The sequence below is a fragment of the Dendronephthya gigantea genome, unplaced genomic scaffold (assembly GCF_004324835.1).
Source record: "Dendronephthya gigantea isolate DGI-Jeju-01 unplaced genomic scaffold, DenGig_1.0 000029F, whole genome shotgun sequence".
Classification (NCBI taxonomy): domain Eukaryota; kingdom Metazoa; phylum Cnidaria; class Anthozoa; order Malacalcyonacea; family Nephtheidae; genus Dendronephthya; species Dendronephthya gigantea.
In genome coordinates, this window is record NW_021163039.1 from 1,882,877 (window position 1) to 1,901,675 (window position 18,799).

At 36.1% G+C, this 18,799-nt stretch overlaps 2 protein-coding genes across 2 annotated transcripts; both read left to right on the forward strand.

The window, feature by feature from the left end:
• The first annotated feature begins 3,538 nt into the window (after positions 1-3,538).
• Positions 3,539-4,591, forward strand: LOC114523956 (G-protein-signaling modulator 1-like). The gene has a single exon (XM_028545024.1). The coding sequence runs from the start codon at positions 3,539-3,541 to the stop codon at positions 4,589-4,591; it is 1,053 nt and encodes a 350-aa protein (XP_028400825.1).
• Positions 4,592-15,844: 11,253 nt separating this feature from the next.
• On the forward strand, positions 15,845-18,799 carry LOC114523958 (tetratricopeptide repeat protein 28-like). Its single transcript, XM_028545025.1, has one exon. The coding sequence runs from the start codon at positions 15,845-15,847 to the stop codon at positions 18,797-18,799; it is 2,955 nt and encodes a 984-aa protein (XP_028400826.1).

Consider the following 18,799-nt stretch of genomic DNA (forward strand, 5'->3'; position numbering starts at 1 on the left):
CATGATTCCCAGGCAGACAAACACATGATTCCCAGGCAGACAAACACATGATTCCCAGGCAGGCAAACACATGATTCCCAGGCAGACAAATGAGACAAACACAAGAGGATTTAAGACATTTAATAGCAAACATAGCTACCTGTTAAAACAAGTCCAGGCTGCCCTGTTTGATCACATCAAAAGAGTGCATTCTGTTTGTTGTATGTATCTTGCATCTGGAACTCGGATAATGTTAAAAGATCTCATTTGTTGTGCGTATTTAAAGAACAACATGCACGTGCGAGAATACATTTAAAATTATGGCGGCAATCTCACTTCCAATTTGTTAAAATTCCTTGAAATGTAAGTCTAAAATTCCTTAGATTCAGTAAAACTCTTCTAAAACTGTGATGCGAAGAATAACTATAACTGATACTCGGCTGTTTTTGAGTAGCATTATTCAAGATGTCGTATATATATATATATATATATATATATATATATATATATATATAATTATATATATATATTTATATATATAATATATATATATTAATGTATATATTATATAATATATATATATATATATATTATATATGTATAATATATATATATATATATATATATAATATATATATTATATATATATATATATTATAATATATACATTTAAGAAATAGAAACCATTTTCCGTGTTTCTATACAGTTTTAGTATACACCCGACTGTTGTCTATTACAAATCCCACATTCTGATTGGCTACTCAACCAGTGTCTATTCGTGATGGTGCACGGTTGGGAAAATTTCGCTCGCACAAATATTCGTGTATACGGCCGTCAAGGAAGGAAACTTGACAAGGAATTGCTCAACAGGGGACAGCGCAACAATCTTCGAGCCAATCAAGAGGGTTTTTGGAGTTTTATCATTTCTGTTTGTTTTGAGATTCGGTCGTATACTCATTTTATCATGCCTCATAAATTATTAATATAAAAATAATATACTCATATTATCGTAAACCTTGTCAATAAAACTTGGCAAGGAAAACTTGTTTGTCATACACACCAGCAAGTGAACTGGTCAAGAAAACTTGTCAAGGACAACTTGCCCATGCATCTGTACGATTAGTCGCAATCTGCCCCTCGCATGAATAGTATGGATTTTTATTCCCGCGTGCGAATTTGCATAATTTGCACGGGCAAATAAAATCCAGCAATGTGATAGGTCTAGCAACAACGACAGCTTCTTCAACAACGTAATCGTTTCGTAACACTAAATATTCATATTAAACTGAATGTTCACGGAATGTCCTCCCTTGACCTCTCAAAGACAGCTCTTTGTAAAACAACTATAAAAAGAGTGACAATACGAAATAATTTTAGTCTGTGGTGGAACATCTTAATATGAAAGGTGAAAGAGAATAGAAAGGTGAAAAATATCTGAGGTAAGTAGGACGTATAGTTTCTCATTGTGAAATTGCTTGCGCTTTTATTTTTCACTGAATTGTTTTTCTCACGATCGATTTTAATTTGATTTATCCAGTCAAAAACGAGCCGCGTCCTTGTTTGTCTTATATTATTACGTTTTCAACCTTTCGTTTAAAATTGAAAGCCGCAAATGAAAGATTGTAAGGCATCCCAGCTAACCAGTGAATTAAGTGAATATTGACAATCCCACTAATTGTAAATACGCGAATGTAAGGTTCAAAGAATTGCAGTAAATTTGGTGAATTTGATGGAGATATGTTTTGTAAATTGTTGACATTCTTGGGTATAGTTAAAACAGTTTTAAAAGATAAGGAGTACGTTCTAATTAAGTATCTTTATTACGAGACATGGAAGGTTTCAAACCATCTATGAATGTCTTATCCCTTACACTGGTTGAATAAAGATTGGTTTAATTTGTGATCGTATGACGGACAGTCACTGGATTGTTTTGTACACAACAAAGGTCGATTGATATAATTAATTTTTAAGTTCGACTTCCTCTGTCATCAAAACTGATTCTTTATTGAGAAATGAAGAATGAGAATTTTAGTTTGCTAAGAAAAGCGACGAAAAACGTTTGGTATATTCATAGAGAATAATACAATAGAACAATGAAGCAATAAAATAAGTCAATCGACCCCTTTTGTTTGCCCACGGTAAAACCCAAATTAGTAATAAAACTCGTTTTATTCTTGCGTTCTTTATATATTTTTTTTGGAAAAAAAAATCAGGTTAAATCAGGAAAAAAAAAAGTTTGCAACCGTTGAAATTCTTAAAATAGCATAAATCGTGATTTTTAGTGAGGTAAACCACTTTAAACTAAAATATCAGAAAGAATCCCCCCCCCGTCCTCACAAAGTGTAGAACAGCTGTATAGTGTTAATACGTAGTTATAACGACGCGGAACATTTTAGTATGGCAGATGGAAGAGAATAACCTTCTGAAAAAAGTTGCCTGCGCTTCTGTTTCACAGTATTGTCTTTCTCATGACCGAATCTAACTCTTATACAAGAACAGCGTCTTCGTTTGTTTTATCTGAAAGCGAATCTTCACATTAATTGCTTGTTTACAAAGTCGAATATCTTTATTCATAAATATTTTCTTAACTCATAGAAGTCACCGATTTAGGGGCTGTTTACATGAGCCCGGTTACCCGACATTCGACGAAGCGTGAGAGGACTTTGAGGTATTGAAATAAGTCTTTATGACACCAAACAAGTACATGCTATTGTTGCGGTGATTATACGACGGCCAGGATCATGTTATGTGCTCATTTCAATACCTCAAAATCATCTCAAGCTTCGTTTAATCTCGGGTAACCGGGCTCATGTAAACAGCCCCTTAAAACACTGTTCAACCCAAGGTTAGCGCATTTTTTCTGGAAGATGACTATTTGGAGTTAGGTTGGTATAAGAAGGCAATTGAGTATTTGGAATAGGCGTTAAAAGTTGCAATGGAATTGAAAATTATGCAGAACTCGCCGCAATTCACTGCAGAAAATATCATACCTAAATTCAGTTGAGAAAATATACAAAAGCTATTGGCTGCTTAAAAAAAGTGTATCACTTAGCGACGATTAGATATAAGTAGCACATGGCAACGAAAATTTAGGCCGTTCTTATTTTGAATTGGACCAATAATAATTATGAAGAGGCTATTAACTGCTTTAATTTAGCTTTGGAGACATGTAGTCATGTACTGCCGCTAGAGACCATCTAGGAATAGTAAATAACTGCAAAATGAAGCCACTTTTCGAAATCGAATTACAAGAATGTAAAATATTTGTTTGTATTAAACTATATTGAATTTTAGCCCTTGTTTTTGACACGCAACTCGATCTGCCTTACTAGCTCTATACGCGAAGTTTGACACCAGACTATAGGCTGTTGACGAATGCAGATCAAATTACAGGAATAAACCTTGCATTTGATTTCATCTCTATCTAATTTCATATAGTTTTAATCCCTGGTTAAAAAGGTTCTTTTAATAATTATATATAATTGTTTAAATGCATTTTTAATAATTATACCGCGTTGTACTCTACATTAATTTTTAGACAAGTGAATCAACAGGTGTGATGGAACCCAAGGAGCTAAATATTGGGCAGTTAGAAGACATCAGAATGACGAATCATCTCGAAATAGCTACATGCATCGCACGTTCAGGAGATAACAACTTGAAATCAGGTAAGTTTAAAGAGGCAATTGAGTGTTACGAAACAGCCATTGAAAGTACTAGTTTAACTAAAATTGAAGATTTAGAACTCGCTATTTTCGAGTCCGCTCTTCACACAAGTAAAGGCGAGGCTTATATTGGATTGAAAGAATATCAAAATGCTATAGACTGCTTCAAAAAGGGTTTATCACTTAGTGAGGATAAGTTTCCAGTAGCAATCAGCAATGAAGGTTTAGGCCGTGTTTATTGTGAAATAGGCAAATATAAAGAGGCCATTAAGAGTTATAAAAGAGCTCTAGATGCAAGTACTGCAATTGGGGACAAAGCAAGGATTGCAAATATTCGCGCGCTTGTTGACGCTTGTTATGAAGTTTCAGGTGAAGAAAGAAGGGCTATTGAATACTTAAAAAAAGGCTTGGAAGAAGGTATTGCTGCTGATGATCGTAGAAACATTGCCGTAAGCCACAGAAACTTATGCGACTGCCATTTGAGCTTAGGGAGAATAGCAGAGGTTAATCGTGGTTTAGGAAGTCGTTATTGTCAACTAGAAAGAAATGAAGAGGCAGTTCAATGTTTCGAACAAATGTTAAGACTTATGACCGTTATTGGAGACAAGAAAGGTATAGCTGATGCTAAGATGAGTTTGGGAAGGTTTTCAAATCGCGCTTTAGAGGTGCAAAACAGTATCGATGTGGGAAACGCTTACGTGAATTTAGGTCATTATGACCAGGCTATTAACTGTTTCAGAAACTCGTTACAGATAGCAACGGCAATCGGCAACCAATATGGTATAGTTCATGCTAATATGTATTTAGGAGATGTTTACAAAAGATTAAAAGACCATGAAAAAGCTATTAGCTATTTGAAAGAAAGCTTAGAAATTAGCACGACCATTGGCGATACGTATTTAATGGCAGAAAGCAATCGCCAGTTAGGTAATATTTTTATTCCTTAAGGGAGTGGGAAATCGCAATTAACCATTGGAAAAAAACATTAGAATTAGGAGCAGCAATTGGCAATAAAGAAATAATAGCAAAGGCCAACCGCAGTTTAAGCTACTCTTATATTGAGCTAGAAAGAAACGACGAGGCACTTTTATGTCTCGAAGAAGCGTTAAGACTTATGACCGCTATTGACGACCAGAAAGGGATAGCTGGTGTTAAATATGACTTTGGGGAGATTTTATCAAAGAAGGAAAGACTATGAAATGGCAATTAGCTATTTGAAAGTCAGCTTAGAAATTAGCACCGCCATTAGTGATCAGTCATCAATGGCAGAACAGAATAGAAATCTAGGTGATCTTTATCGTTGTAAGAAAAAGTGGGAAAGCGCAATTGACTATTATAAGAAAACATTAGAAATGGAAAAGCAATGGGCGATCAGGGGAAACAGCAAATGTCAAATGGAAATTAGGCATTTGTCACATTAAACTAAAAAGAAATGAAGAAGCACTTCAATGTTTCGAAGAAACGTTAAGAATTTTCACCGCCATTGGCCACCAGGAAGGAATAGCTAAAAGTAATAGCCGTTTAGGACACATCCATTCTTTTTTCAGTGAATATGAAAAAGCATTTGCTTACTTGAATCGCGCTTTAAACATATATAATGCTATTGATGACCAAAATGGAATTAAATATGTCAGTAACGAATTGGGCCGTGTTCACTGCTCTTTAGGTGAATACAGCAAAGCCATCGAATGGCACAGAAAATCTTTAGAGATAGCAAAGACGATCTGTGACCAAGCAGGTATAGTGAAAGCCAATTGTGACTTGTCTGTGATTTATGAAAGAATGGGAGAGAATGAAAGGCCATAGCTATATAAAAGATAGCTTTAAAATCGCCAAGGCTATTGGTGATCAGTCATTAATGGCAAAAATCCATTTCTATTCAGGTAATATTTCTTTTAAATCCAAAAAATGGAAATGCAATTGACTTTATGAGAAAGCATGTAAATTTTCATAGCAGCGGGCGAAAACGCCATAATCATGATCAAAGGCAACGTGGGAACTTGTTACCGTGAACTAGGAATATTTGATAAGGCTTTGAATTATCACAAAGACAGTTTAAAATTAGCCAAAACGGCTGGAATGCCATTAGGGATAGCAGAAGCCAACAAAGATATCGGTGTCATATATAGACTGTTAGGTGATAATGAAAAAGCCATTGAACATTGTACAAAAAGTTTAGAAATAAGCACTGTTATTGGCGAACCGTTTATGAGAATAGGCATTTATGAAGAACTTGCAAATGTTCATAAGAGTTTAGGAGAATATAAACTGGCATCATCATATTTAGTAAAACTTATTAAAGTTCTTGAGGAGCAGTTCCAAAATACGGTTCCAGATGAAAACAAACTCTCCTTCACAAGTTTTTTCTGTAGAGCTCATGGAGAGTTAATGAGTTGTTTTGTTTCTCTGGGGCGCATAGAATCAGGATTATTAGTGACTGATCTGGGAAGAGCTAAAGAGCTCCATTTTTCTATTGAAAGAAAACAAAATTATTTCGATGCACAATTGTCTCATTACGCACAATCAATATGAAGCAAAATTGAGAAAAGGGAAGAAAATCGAGAAATAGAGCGAATACAGAATATTCTTCACGTAAAAAATGATGAAATTTCAATAGTGTTATTTGCGTTTGATTTAAATGAAGGGTCTCTGAAAGTTTGGGTTTTGAATAGTGATGTCACCTTTAAGTGCTTACATGATGCATCGAATATATGGGCGTTTGTGATGAATTTTTCCAGACCGAGAAGTGTTTTTAAACTTGATTCACTTGCGAATGAGTATAATTTTGAGACACACATGGTCTCACCGCCAGCCATGCCGTGTAAAGAAGAAAAGGTTGAAGGCTTGCACGAAAAACATTCGAGCGTCGATAATTGCAGCAATGAAACTAGTTTGAAAAAACTTTTCGATTTTCTCATTCAACCGATACGAGATGCCGTCAAAGGAAATAAGCTCATTGTTGTTCCTCACGGGCCACTGTTTTTTGTACCATTTTCGTCTCTGATTGATGAAAATGGGAGGTATTTATCTCAGAGTTACAGCATTCAAGTAACGCCCTCATTACACACTCTGACGTTAACCAAAGAACATCCCGATGATTCTCACCTCGGTTTTGCGTTGTTTGTTGGTAATCCAAAAGTTTGGAAGGTTTCTTTGTATGGCACAGATTTTACACCCACTGATCTACCTAAAGCAGCTGAGGAAGTTGCAAGTCTTTCAAAGCTCTTCACAGCAAGGCCTTTCGTAAAAGTTGAAGCGAGAAAAAAGGTTATTCTCGGACTTCTAAGCGGTATAAGTATAATTCACATTGCTGCTCATAGTGAACTAAAGAGGGGGGAAATAATGCTTGCTCCCGACCTTTCTTTAAATGAACCATCTTCTTCTCTTCCTAATCCAGATTCCTATCTCCTCACACAGAACGATATTACAAGTATTTTATTGCAAGCCCGCTTGGTCGTCCTATGCTGTTCTAACACAAGCAAAGGTGAGATTTCTCCAGAAGGTGTCATAGGTATAGCTCGGTCTTTTCTTGCTGCTGGAGCTCGCTCTGTTCTCGCCAAACTCTGGGACATTAGTGATGATGCAACAAAGGAGTTTATGGGAGCATTGTACGGGGAACTGCTTCAGGAAACACCAGTTTGTGAAGCTTTAAGAAGGGTAATGAACCTCTTTCAGCAACACGAGAGAGAAGATTACCGCTCCTATTTAATTTGGGCTCCATTTACTCTCTTTGGACATGATGTGATGTTTACAAAAGGCGTAATTAAAACAATCAGAGAAAAATCCAGTGAAACTCTGCCCGAATGTGGTTTTGCGTTGTTTGTTGGTAATCCAACGTCAGACTTGCCTAAAGCCACAGATGAAGTTCATTCTCTTTCAAAGCTTTTCAAAGCAAAGGCCTTCGTGGAGGGCGAAGCCAGGAAACAGGTTTTGCTGGGACTTTTGAGCGGGGCAAGTATTATCCATATCTCTGCACATATTGAACCTAAGCAATGTGCAATAATGCTTTCTCCATGTGTCTCCTCGAATCAAGGTTCTTTGACTCTTGCTAAGCAGAATGACATTTTGACGCACCAGGATGTTCAGGGCTTTTCTCTGAAAGGTGGCTTGGTTGTTTTATGCCTGTGTCATTCCGAGCAAGACGAAATATCTCCAGAAGGTGTTGAAGTTTTAGCTCTGTCTTTTCTTGCAGCAGAGCTCGCTCTGTTCTTACCACACTAAGGCACAGTGATTATGATGCAACAACGGAGTTTATAAAAGCATTTTATAATCACTTGCTGCATGAATCATCAGTCAGGGAGGCGCTAGAGATGACAAAGAAACTCTTTGAAAAGCGCGATGAAGAGGCGTACCGATCATTTGTAGGTGGGGCTCCGTTTACAATTTTCGGGGAAGATTTGATGTTTCAAAAACATGATGTTGAAACGATAAAAGAGAAATCTCGCAAAATGTTTTCTGATTTTGTTGTATTACCACCATTAGATGAGCTTACTGGTTCGTTTGAAAATCTTGATTTACAAAATAGATCTTAGCATAGGTTATTGTTTCGTATTTTGTAGTTTAGTTTAAGGAAGGGTACTTACAAGTTCTGTTTGGATCTATTAGACAGATATCCGTACGTGGGGTTGATTTCTTAGTCTTTGCTTATACAAAAGAAGTTCTAGCAATTCAGCGTGGATAAACACAAGATTCACGTAGAACAAAAAAATGCATGGTTCTGATGGTAGAAAAGAGCGTAAATGTTTAAAAATTATATTTCATTCATTGCATGAAGCGCCAAGTTGTGTAAAACGTTAAATCCGCGTTGGGCTAACGTATACGCAGATCGTGGATAATCATTATATAATCTTGACTTGGAAATGTTTTTGTTAAGCTTTATTCGTGTATATAGACACAGTTTTGACAAAAAGTTTTAACTGACATGTATTTGTAATTTTTCACAACAATTAGCAGCTATTTTCCAGTGTTTGATGTGCGTTAGAAAATCAGTGATTCCATCACACGCTGTTCTCCACGAAAAATCTCGTTTCGTTCCAGGCGTAAGTATTAATATTCAAACTTTAACGTTCAATAGTCAAAACATTAAATACCCGCTAGCGACGTTTTTAAAACAAGCTGGTAGAACCAACGTGCACTTTCTTCGAACTTCTTTTTGAACCAATTCATTTAATGGCAGGAACAAATTAAAATATTTTCTGAAATAATACCAAGTATCCATGCGCTAACCAAAATGTTACGAAAAATTATTTGGAAGAAAGCGAACCAACAAACATTGTCTTGAATAAGTTAATTGGCTTGCAGGTACACCACGTACGAATAATAAATACTTACGTGGTGTACCTATATACAAGCTAATTTACTTATTTGGTGTCACAATCCAAACGTACAAGAATATTATAAACATTGTCCTATTCAACATTTGTTAGATACACGAACTAGTACCGTGTGTAGGATTTTACCCTACAATACACAGGCATCTTTGTTCCAAAAAAATCTGAAAAATACTTGGAGAATGCAGCGTCCATGGAATAAAAAAAAACTGTATTTAATAACATATTTTGCTATACTTTTCGCCGTTTGCGCAGACAGCAACTTCACTGCAGCTGTTCTTTAAAACAGTATGGTCGACTTCAAATTCAGAAATTGCATTTTCCTAAAAAATTTTATTTTTAATGGAGGACAATCAGGAATTGCTCAAGAACAACGAAAAAACCTAACTCAGCAGCGCGTAACAGTAGAAACTCTAAAAATGGAAACGATAGCGAAAAAATATTTTGTTGTTCTGAGTATTATCAATTAACTAATGCTATTTTTAATGTTAGGTATCTGACATTCAGTATAGTAATTTAAATTTTTGTTTTTGCCGCATGAAAAATCTATTTATAAATTGTAAGATAGCACAGCACCTAGTATTCTCTAAAGAAAAAACGATCATTAACCTATACAACCAACATTCCATAATCTGGTGGAAGACAGCATCAGAGTTGCATTGGTATATTGCACGAATGAGAATCAACGAGTGTGATGAAATGATTCGAGTTTTGATGTCTCATACAAAAAGACCACATCCCAAACTTGGAAGCAGCCAGAGTCTATCTATTATTCGTACGAAAATCTACCAAGAACACATTCCGTATTAGATTGGAGTCACTTAAAACTCGTATTTTACACAATTATTCAAACGCTCTTCGCAAGTTCACAATCACAAGTTGCCATTAAATGAAATACCGTGAATTTTGCTGGGGAAACTCGGCGCAAATGCACATTCCTAACAAAACATAAATACTGTTGTCGTGAAAATACGTAAACCAAGAGCGACGATGTTTGAAGAAATTAACTTAAACTCGAGAACGAAAAACGGTGTGAATTTCTGTGTTGTGCAAAATGCAGAATGATATAAGCTGAAAGATAGAAGACTAAACAAGATAATTAGGCTCATCGATGGCTACCATCTGGTGAGCAGTGATTGTGTGGTAATATGATCAATATGAATCTCTATTGCTTACAACGATTCCAAGAGGACTTTCTCGGAGGATGCAAAATAACTACAATCACGAAGCAATGAGAATACTATATATAGATTTATGGTGCAAAGGGTATTGGTTCAAAACTCGCAGATCATTAACTCGATTATTGTGGTTTTATTCGAGCGGTAGATAATTCACAAGAGATATGCAAATTACGTCGAAGATTCTATGTTGCATTGCCAGAAACTACGAGGAGATGATGATCCACAAGACGGTTATAAGGAATGTTGGTCATAATTTCTGTAAAGAGACATAGAGTTAAGCTTAACTGAACAAATAATTTTTGCAAGTCACAGTCGTGCCAGTGAAATTGTTCCTATATAATTTACACATCAGTTTATTTCCTCGTTAATAATTAAAATTTTGAAATCTTACTGCAAATTACCGAAAAGACCAAAACCATCTGTACCTTATCTTGCACCTTATTGAGGTACAATTTAAAAATCGCAAAAATATTATCAGAATCAGGTACGCAGTGTCAAAAACTCCCAGCAAATGCATTAAATTAAGCTACAATACTCCTAGAACACTTTCACTACCACGGCTGTTGCTCCGCATGCATGATCTTTAATTTCCTACTACTGGTGGCGATATCTTGATTATCCTCCATTTGTTCACGCGATAACAGCTTCTTTTATGCATTTCTCACGCCGTCTGCTGTCGGACACAGCAACTAATAGTAATTTAATAAACGTATTCACTATAAATATCACTTCACATAGTAAACATTTTAGCATAAAATCTAGCCTTTATGAAGGACCAAAGTATCATTGATTATTAATAATTAGTAAAAGCATGAACATCAATCTTAGTTAACTTTTTATCTTTTAGTCGTATTTGATTGTCTCTCAAAGACACCATTTTAATATTTACCCATGTATGCTATTTCAATATTTATAATACACTGTTGTTTTAAGAATCAAATTGTTTATTTTAAGAGTCAATGTCTTTACATTTTAGGCAAAGTTAATCAAGGTTTTTATGTTTGATTTCAATATTCTCATATTAAGTTTTTTAATATTAATCTGTGACAAGACATGAGTGAATGAAATGAGAGCATGAAACATTGCTATTGACTGCAAGGAAATATAACTTCGTGAACAATAATTTCCAAATAATAATTCCGAAGCAATGGCGAAGCGCATGAATTGTGCTCGGATATTTACAGAAAATCGAAATATCAACGTTATCTTGTTTAAGGCTCATTTCTGGGGTTTACAAAACGTTGTACTAAGGAGTACTTTTCTACCTTATACTTCTTTCACCAACACCCTTCTCGGGAGGTTGCTCGCTCTCTGTACTTACGATATTTTACTTTGGCAGAAAGGTAAGTATTCACGTTTTTTATTCTGTTGTCTGTGTCGGCCGGTTATAAAATTTGTACTGCTTTTTCGTCTCTTAATGAGCAGTTGTTTTGAGATTTATCATGCAGCTGCCTTGCTTTCTAGTTCAATATTTCATTTTGAAATCTTTCATCCTCGAGATCAGTAGGCGACGTGAATCTAATATGCGGAATTGTTATATATATATCCATGAGACAGTGGGTATGGCAAATGAATACATATTTAATAAAAAAAAATAGGAATAAAATATAAATGCTACACAACAAATATAAGAATATAGCTAAATTAATGCCGAACAACTTGTGAGCAAATTGATTGAAAAAATAAAGCTTCTTAGAGTTTTGATCGTTCATTGCTTGGCATATTGCGAGATCAATCAGTCGCAACAGAGCATATTTGCTTTCTTCCCCAATGTACCTTTCGCCCTGCACGAGTTCCTGGGGCCGGTTGTTCAAAAGCAAGTTAGCTTAACCCTGGGTTAAAGCAAATCTTTACCGGTTCATTCTTTTAATCGATTGTTTACAAAATTGAATATCTCTTTTCATAAATATATTCTGGGCCAATAGAAGTCATATATTCTAAAGTTTTAAACGAACAGTGGTTCACAAGCACATAAACTAAAACACTGGATTAAAATTTAACCCAGGGTTAGCGCTAACCTAGCTTTGAACAACTGGTCCCTGAGCTCTAACGCTGCACACCTGACATTATCTGACATATCCAATTTGAATGATGTAACACTAGCCAGTTCTCCAGTTGGTTCTTTTCGTTCGTTTTCAACATTCTAACGAGCCCTTTCGACTGCAGCCATAGACGTGTGCTTGCTTTTCTAAAAATCCTGTCTCAAGAATTCCTCCATTTCCTTTTAACCTCTTAATATAAAAAATTCTTGCATACCGGATTGTTATCCACGAGGACGTTTAAAAAGCATGTAAAATATTAAGTGATACCTTATTGTATCGTGGTTATGCTTATGGTAATTCTTTTTAAAGTTGAGACCGTATAAAAATGCGAATATGAAGCATTACGCATTCGCATAAGATGAAACCGCAGTACTATGGTACGTGTGCTAAAGAAACCATCATAATAAAAAAAACGCTGAAATAGAGCTGCTCCGCCTGCACGAATATAAGGCTGCTCGGAGCAATCTTATATATATCAGTTTGTAGGGATAACGAACTACAGCCATAGGTATGATAAGCAATATATTATATTTCTACCTTTTAAATTAGCCTGTTAGCCTGCGTTTCTATAAATACTATTATATCTGCACGCATACAATGCATGTTGCCGTCTAAATTATATAATAGCCCAACTTATGATCTATGTTTTAAGACAAGAAGGAAATTAATCACCACAGCTTAAAAGAGTGTACTGAGATTAGTATAATTGCAAAGTTTGGTTGCAAAATGTCGTGTATTACGGAAAATATAGCCATGTGAACTGCGAAGTGGGCAATTTTTAAATATCATGTTTTGTACTGCGGGCGGAAGTGTTAAATACACTTTTCTGACCATAATAGAAAAGTACACGTTGAATGTTTGCTAACTTCGTTTGGCTTATTTTCGGTACTTTACAATATTTCGCAGCTAAACTTAGCAGGTTTTGTACGCTCTTTTCAGATATTCTCTTCTTGTCGCCTAAATCAAAAGTTGGTCTATTACGCAAGTGGTCTATTACACCAACGATAACTTGCATCAGAATGCAAATATTTACCTCGCTTCCATGCAACCATGTAATAAGACACGCTTGCGGTTAGTGCCATATGGAATTTGCTTGGTTATAAAGTGTTGCTCAAACACTAGCTCATTGTTTAGTTTTAGAAAATTAACGAATGTTTTGTGCAATTGGCTACACTTTATTCGGTAGTTAAAACTTTCTTACTTGGAAAGGAAGGATAAATTTTGCCCAAGGTATCTTGGTCGCGTACATTCTTATTAAAGTGCAAGATTTCAAACTATAAGTTGCGGTCGGCTGGGGACTGGTACCAGTACGACTATATGACAGACAATAAACGTTAGACATTAAACTTTCAGGGTTGTATTAAACACGACAAACGATTGATGCAATTAAGTCGGTTTTCCCTCCGTATGAATGAAAAGGAATTTAAAATCAAGATAGTTTTGCTAAATTTTTCTCCTTTTACTTTGTATACCAGCGATTCTTTCAAATATTTCGACCAATGAATAATGCACTGTCTCGAAGACTAAATAAAAACAAGGCGGTTGCTAAGCGTTGTAATCGAGCTAACGAGTTCCTATCGATCTTTCGGCTATCAATCATATTGATTCTACTGCATACGTCAATTTTATGAGAAATCGTTGGAAATCTGTCTTGAAAATTTCTTCAATGTCGCGGTGAGTGAGTGAGAAGAACTTATGCTTTGCATGTTCTGCAAATTGCACTTTGTTAATAATCCACGGTACTGCGTCATTACAAATAAACATGGCACGACAGACCGTGCTTTTCTCTTGCATGCCTTTGTTAAATATGTCGTACTCAAATGTATTCACATTTCACACAATAATCTCTTCCGTATTTAATCACATATTTGAGGATCTTTGCCACTCGAGTACAAATCTATCAACTTGCATTATATGAAATTCAATTTGCATGAATAATAAATTGAATCGAATAACGTATATGCCTACACCTTTTAATAAGTTGACTTAAAAGTAGTCAACGAAGAATGGTAGTAAATTGAGAGACACTGAAGTTCGAACAAATGGTAGTAAATTGAGAGACACTGAAGTTCGAACAAATGGAGACAAAAGAGTTGCTGAACGTCAATGCGATGATTATAATGTGTTGTAACATGAGACCACCTGACGAAAATCAAAAAAGGATTTTGGAATGTTTAATTAGTTTAGTTTCTCTGAAGACTGTTTACGAGCTGAAAGTTCAGAAATCTTAATAAAGCTCCGTTCAAATGAGAATGCGAATTGATGAGAGTTGAGAAGCGAGAGTTAACCATGCATGCAGTCATACTATTCATGACAATACTATTTTGTATTAATGTTGTACTTTTCTCCTAAGCCAGTTACTACTACGAACCGCTAGCTGTTTTGCAACTCTCATCTACTCTCATGACCGATCAAACGTGCCCGAACTCTCAACTGTTATCAAATTTGAACCAGTTTAAAGTCGATGAGAGTTGATGAGAGCGCGTAAGAGTTTGCGGTCAGACGCTAGCAGAGTTGCAACTCTCATCAACTTTCATCAACTTTCATTCTCGTTTGACTAGGGCTTAATACATGCATGCACACTAAATTTCCAAATGTTGGGTATGGGAGAAACATGTTGATCAATTAATATCATCAGGACACTCTAAATATTTGACAGTTGCTTTAAAAAATTCACTTCATGCTAAGGATATAGAAAGCGGGTGTTCGGACTGAAGCTTTTGGTTCCTAGAAAGTACATAGAAAGCACAGTAAGAGTTAAAGGGTCTTAAATTCGAGTGGAATTATGTCACACACTTCAAACTCAAGCCAGGAACAGTTGAGGAAAATTGAGTCAACTATAGGTCCTCCGGCAGGAATCGACCTACGCTTTTGCGATGTCGGTGCAATGCTCTTGCCACTGAGCTACAGAGGTAGCTGACAAGAGCAAGCGTGGTTAATAAAGTAAGAGTTAGCTTTCTTTGGGAGCAAATTATGTGTATAATTCTTTTAGTTGTTAAGACAACTAACTTTGCTTGACTTATGAATAATGTTCAGATTTACATCAAAATCCAAACGCGTTTAGGCTAACTTTCCACTAACTCAACGGCAAATGGGCCTTCATAGCGTAAAGAGAAGCGAGGCTACTATACCTAATTCTAATCGCAGTATAAAAAAGACCAAAAAATACTTTGGGTCTGCTTGAATGAAACTCCAAACTTCGTCTGAGGTATTTAATTCACAGTTAAAGAAAAAAAAACACGATCTTGATTAAAGGCATATCCCGTCACTAACTCTAGCTAAAAGTTAACTACCTTTTTTCGGCCGGCGACAATCGTCGTAGGCATATGTTCACATGTAAAGACGTCCATCTTAATAAAAATTATATAATTTTAGACTGAGGAAGGCGACTTTATGCTGAAAAAGATAGAGAATAAAGAAAACGAATCCGAGCCACAATTAAGGTATTGAGTGTAAAAACCGTTTAGAAAAAGTCACCACCAGTTGGAATCACGAAATAATTGCGTGCTAAAAAACACTACCTGATTGTTTTTTCTTTGGTGTGATTATAAGACGACATTTCAGTATTATGAAATATTTCATATTCAGGACTTAAGAAAGATATAGAAAACACGCAAATGCATTAAATGCTAAAATAAGCTGTCGACATGAACGCCGCTTCTGGTTCTCGCTCAACAATGGCAGATCGTGTTTCAGGAAGAAATGAAGAGGCACTTCGCAGTATCAATTTGGGCCGTGATCACGTGAATTTAGGTGATTATAGCCAGGCCATTGATTATTTCAGAAAATCTTTAGAGTTGGCAAAGGCGGTCGGTGACCAAGCAGGTTTGGCAGAAGCCAATTTCTATATGGGTGATGTTTACCAAAAATTAGAAGACTATGAAAATGCCGTTAGCTGTTTGAAAGACAGCTTAGATATTAGCACGACTATCGGCAATCAATTATTAATGGCAGAAAGCAATAGCGCTTTAGGTAGTATTTATGGGAGTTGTTTAAAAAAGTGGGAAATTGCAATTGAATATTATAATGCAGAATTAGGGTTGGGAGCAACCATTGGTGATCAAAAGCAAATAGCAAAGGTCAATTGCAATTTGGGCATTTGTTACCATGAACTAGAAAGAAATGTAGATGCAGTTCAATGTTTCAAAGAAATGTTAAGACTTATGAGTGCGATTGGCGACCAGAAAGGAATAGCTGAGAGTAATAGCCGTTTAGGCCAGATCTATTTTGGTTCCAGTGAATATGAAAATGCATTTGCTTATTTCAAACAAGCATTAAACATATATAACGCTCTTGATGACAAAAATGGAATTAAAGATATCAGTATCAATTTGGGCCGTGTTCACTTAAATTTAGATCAATATTGCAAGGCCATTGACTGTTACGGAAAATCTTTAGAGATGGCAAAGGCGGTCGGTGACCAAGCAGGTATAGCACGAGCAAATTGTCAGTTGAATTGTGTTTACCAAAGATTAAGAGAGTATAAAAAGGCCAAAAGCTATTTGGATGACAGCTTTAAAATCGGCACGGCCATTGATGATAAGTCAGTAATGGCACAAATCAACTTCAGTTTAGGTAATATTTTTAGTTCTTTCAAAAAGAAGTATGAAATTGCAATTGGCTATTACAAGAAAGCATTAGAATTTTCCATTGCAGAAGGCGATCAAAGTTCAGTAGCCAAGATCAATAACAGCTTGGGATCTTGTTACATTTCACTAGGAAAATTTGATGAGGCTTTCATTTGTCACAAAAAGAGTTTAGAAATAGCCAATACGACTGGAATTCCATCAGCGATAGCACAAGCCAATAGACACATCGGTGTTTTATATAGACTGTTGGGTGATCATGAAAAAGCCATTGAACATGGTAAAAAAAGTTTAGAAATAAGCACTGATATTGGCGAGTCGCTTCTGATGTCTTATAGTTATCATGATCTTGCAAGTGTTCATCGGCGTTTAGGACAGCATAATGTTGCATCAACATATTTAGTAAAATCTATTAAAGTTCTTGAACAGCTGTTCCAAAATACGGTTCCAGATGAAAACAAACTCTCCTTCACAAGAATACACTCTAGCGCCCAGAGAGATTTAACGAGTTGTTTTGTTTCTCTAGGCCGCTATGAATCCGCACTATTAGTGACTGATCTGGGTAGAGCTAAAGAGCTCCATTTTTTTATTGAAAGAAAACATTGTGAAAATTATTTAGATACAGAGTTGTTCCCTTACGCACAATCTGTTTGGAGCAAAATCGAGAACGGGGAGGAAAATCTAGAAATAGAGCGAATACAGAAGATTCTTCGGGTAGAAAGTGATGAAACATCAGTGGTGTTATTTTCTTTTGAAAGTAAAAGTTCTCTGAATGTTTGGGTTTTGAATAGTGATGTTACCTTTAAGTGCCTAATGTCAAATGAAGCATTGAATACATTGGAGTCCCTGATGACTCAGTTTTCCACAAGGACGAGTGTCAATGTCAATCGAGATTCTTCATTTTTTAAACCTAATTCACTTGCGAATGAACATAGTTTTGAAAGTCACATAATCTCACCGCCAAACAAGCCGTCGAAACGAAAAAAGTTTGCAGGCTTGCAGGAAAAAAATCCGAGCGCCGATCATCTCAGTGATGAAACTATTTTACGAAAACTGTTCCATTTTCTTATTCAACCGATAAGAGATGCCATCAAAGGAAATAAGCTCATTGTTGTTCCTCACGGGCTACTGTTTTTTGTACCATTTTCGTCCCTGATTGATGAAAATGATCGTTATTTATCTCAAAGTTACAGCATTCAAGTAACGCCCTCATTACACACTCTGACCTTTACCAAAGAACACCCCCATGACTCTGACCTCGGGTTTGCGTTGTTTGTTGGTAATCAAAAAGTTGGGAAGATTTCTTTGTATGGCACAGATTTCACACCTACTGACCTACCCAAAGCGGCTGAAGAGGTTGCAAGTCTTGCAAAGCTTTTCGCAGCAAGGCCTCTGGTAAAAGGTGAAGCGAAAAAACAGGTTGTTCTCGGACTTTTAAGTGGTGCTAGTATAATTCATATTGCTGCTCATGGTGAACCGAAGAGAGGTGAAATAATTCTTGCTCCTGACCTTTCTTTAAATGAACCATCTTCTTCTCTTCTAAATCCAGCTTCATATCTCCTCACACAGAATGATATTACGAGTATTTCATTGCAAGCTCACTTGGTCGTCCTATGCTGTTGTCACACAGGGCAAGGTAAGATTTCTTCAGAAGGTGTCATGGGTATAGCCCGATCTTTTCTTGCTGCTGGAGCTCGCTCTGTTCTCGCCACACTATGGCCCATTAGTGATGATGCTACAAAGGAGTTTATGAAAGCATTCTACGGCGAACTGCTTCAGGAAATACCAGTTTGTGAAGCTTTAAGAAGGGTAATGAACCTCTTTCAACAACACGAAAGAAAATATTACCGATCCTTTTTTATTTGGGCTCCATTTATTCTCTATGGAGAGGACGTGATGTTTACAAGGTGTGACATTGAAACGATAAGAGAGAAATCTGAGAAAATGTTTTCTGGTTTTGTTGTATTGCCATCTGATGAGCATACTGGTTCGTTTGAAAATCTTAATCTGCAATAA

Coding starts and splice junctions, on each gene's coding strand:
- LOC114523956 (XM_028545024.1), top strand. CDS start 3,539: ATGGAACCCAAGGAGCTAAATATTGGGCAGTTAGAAGACATCAGAATG.
- LOC114523958 (XM_028545025.1), top strand. CDS start 15,845: ATGAACGCCGCTTCTGGTTCTCGCTCAACAATGGCAGATCGTGTTTCA.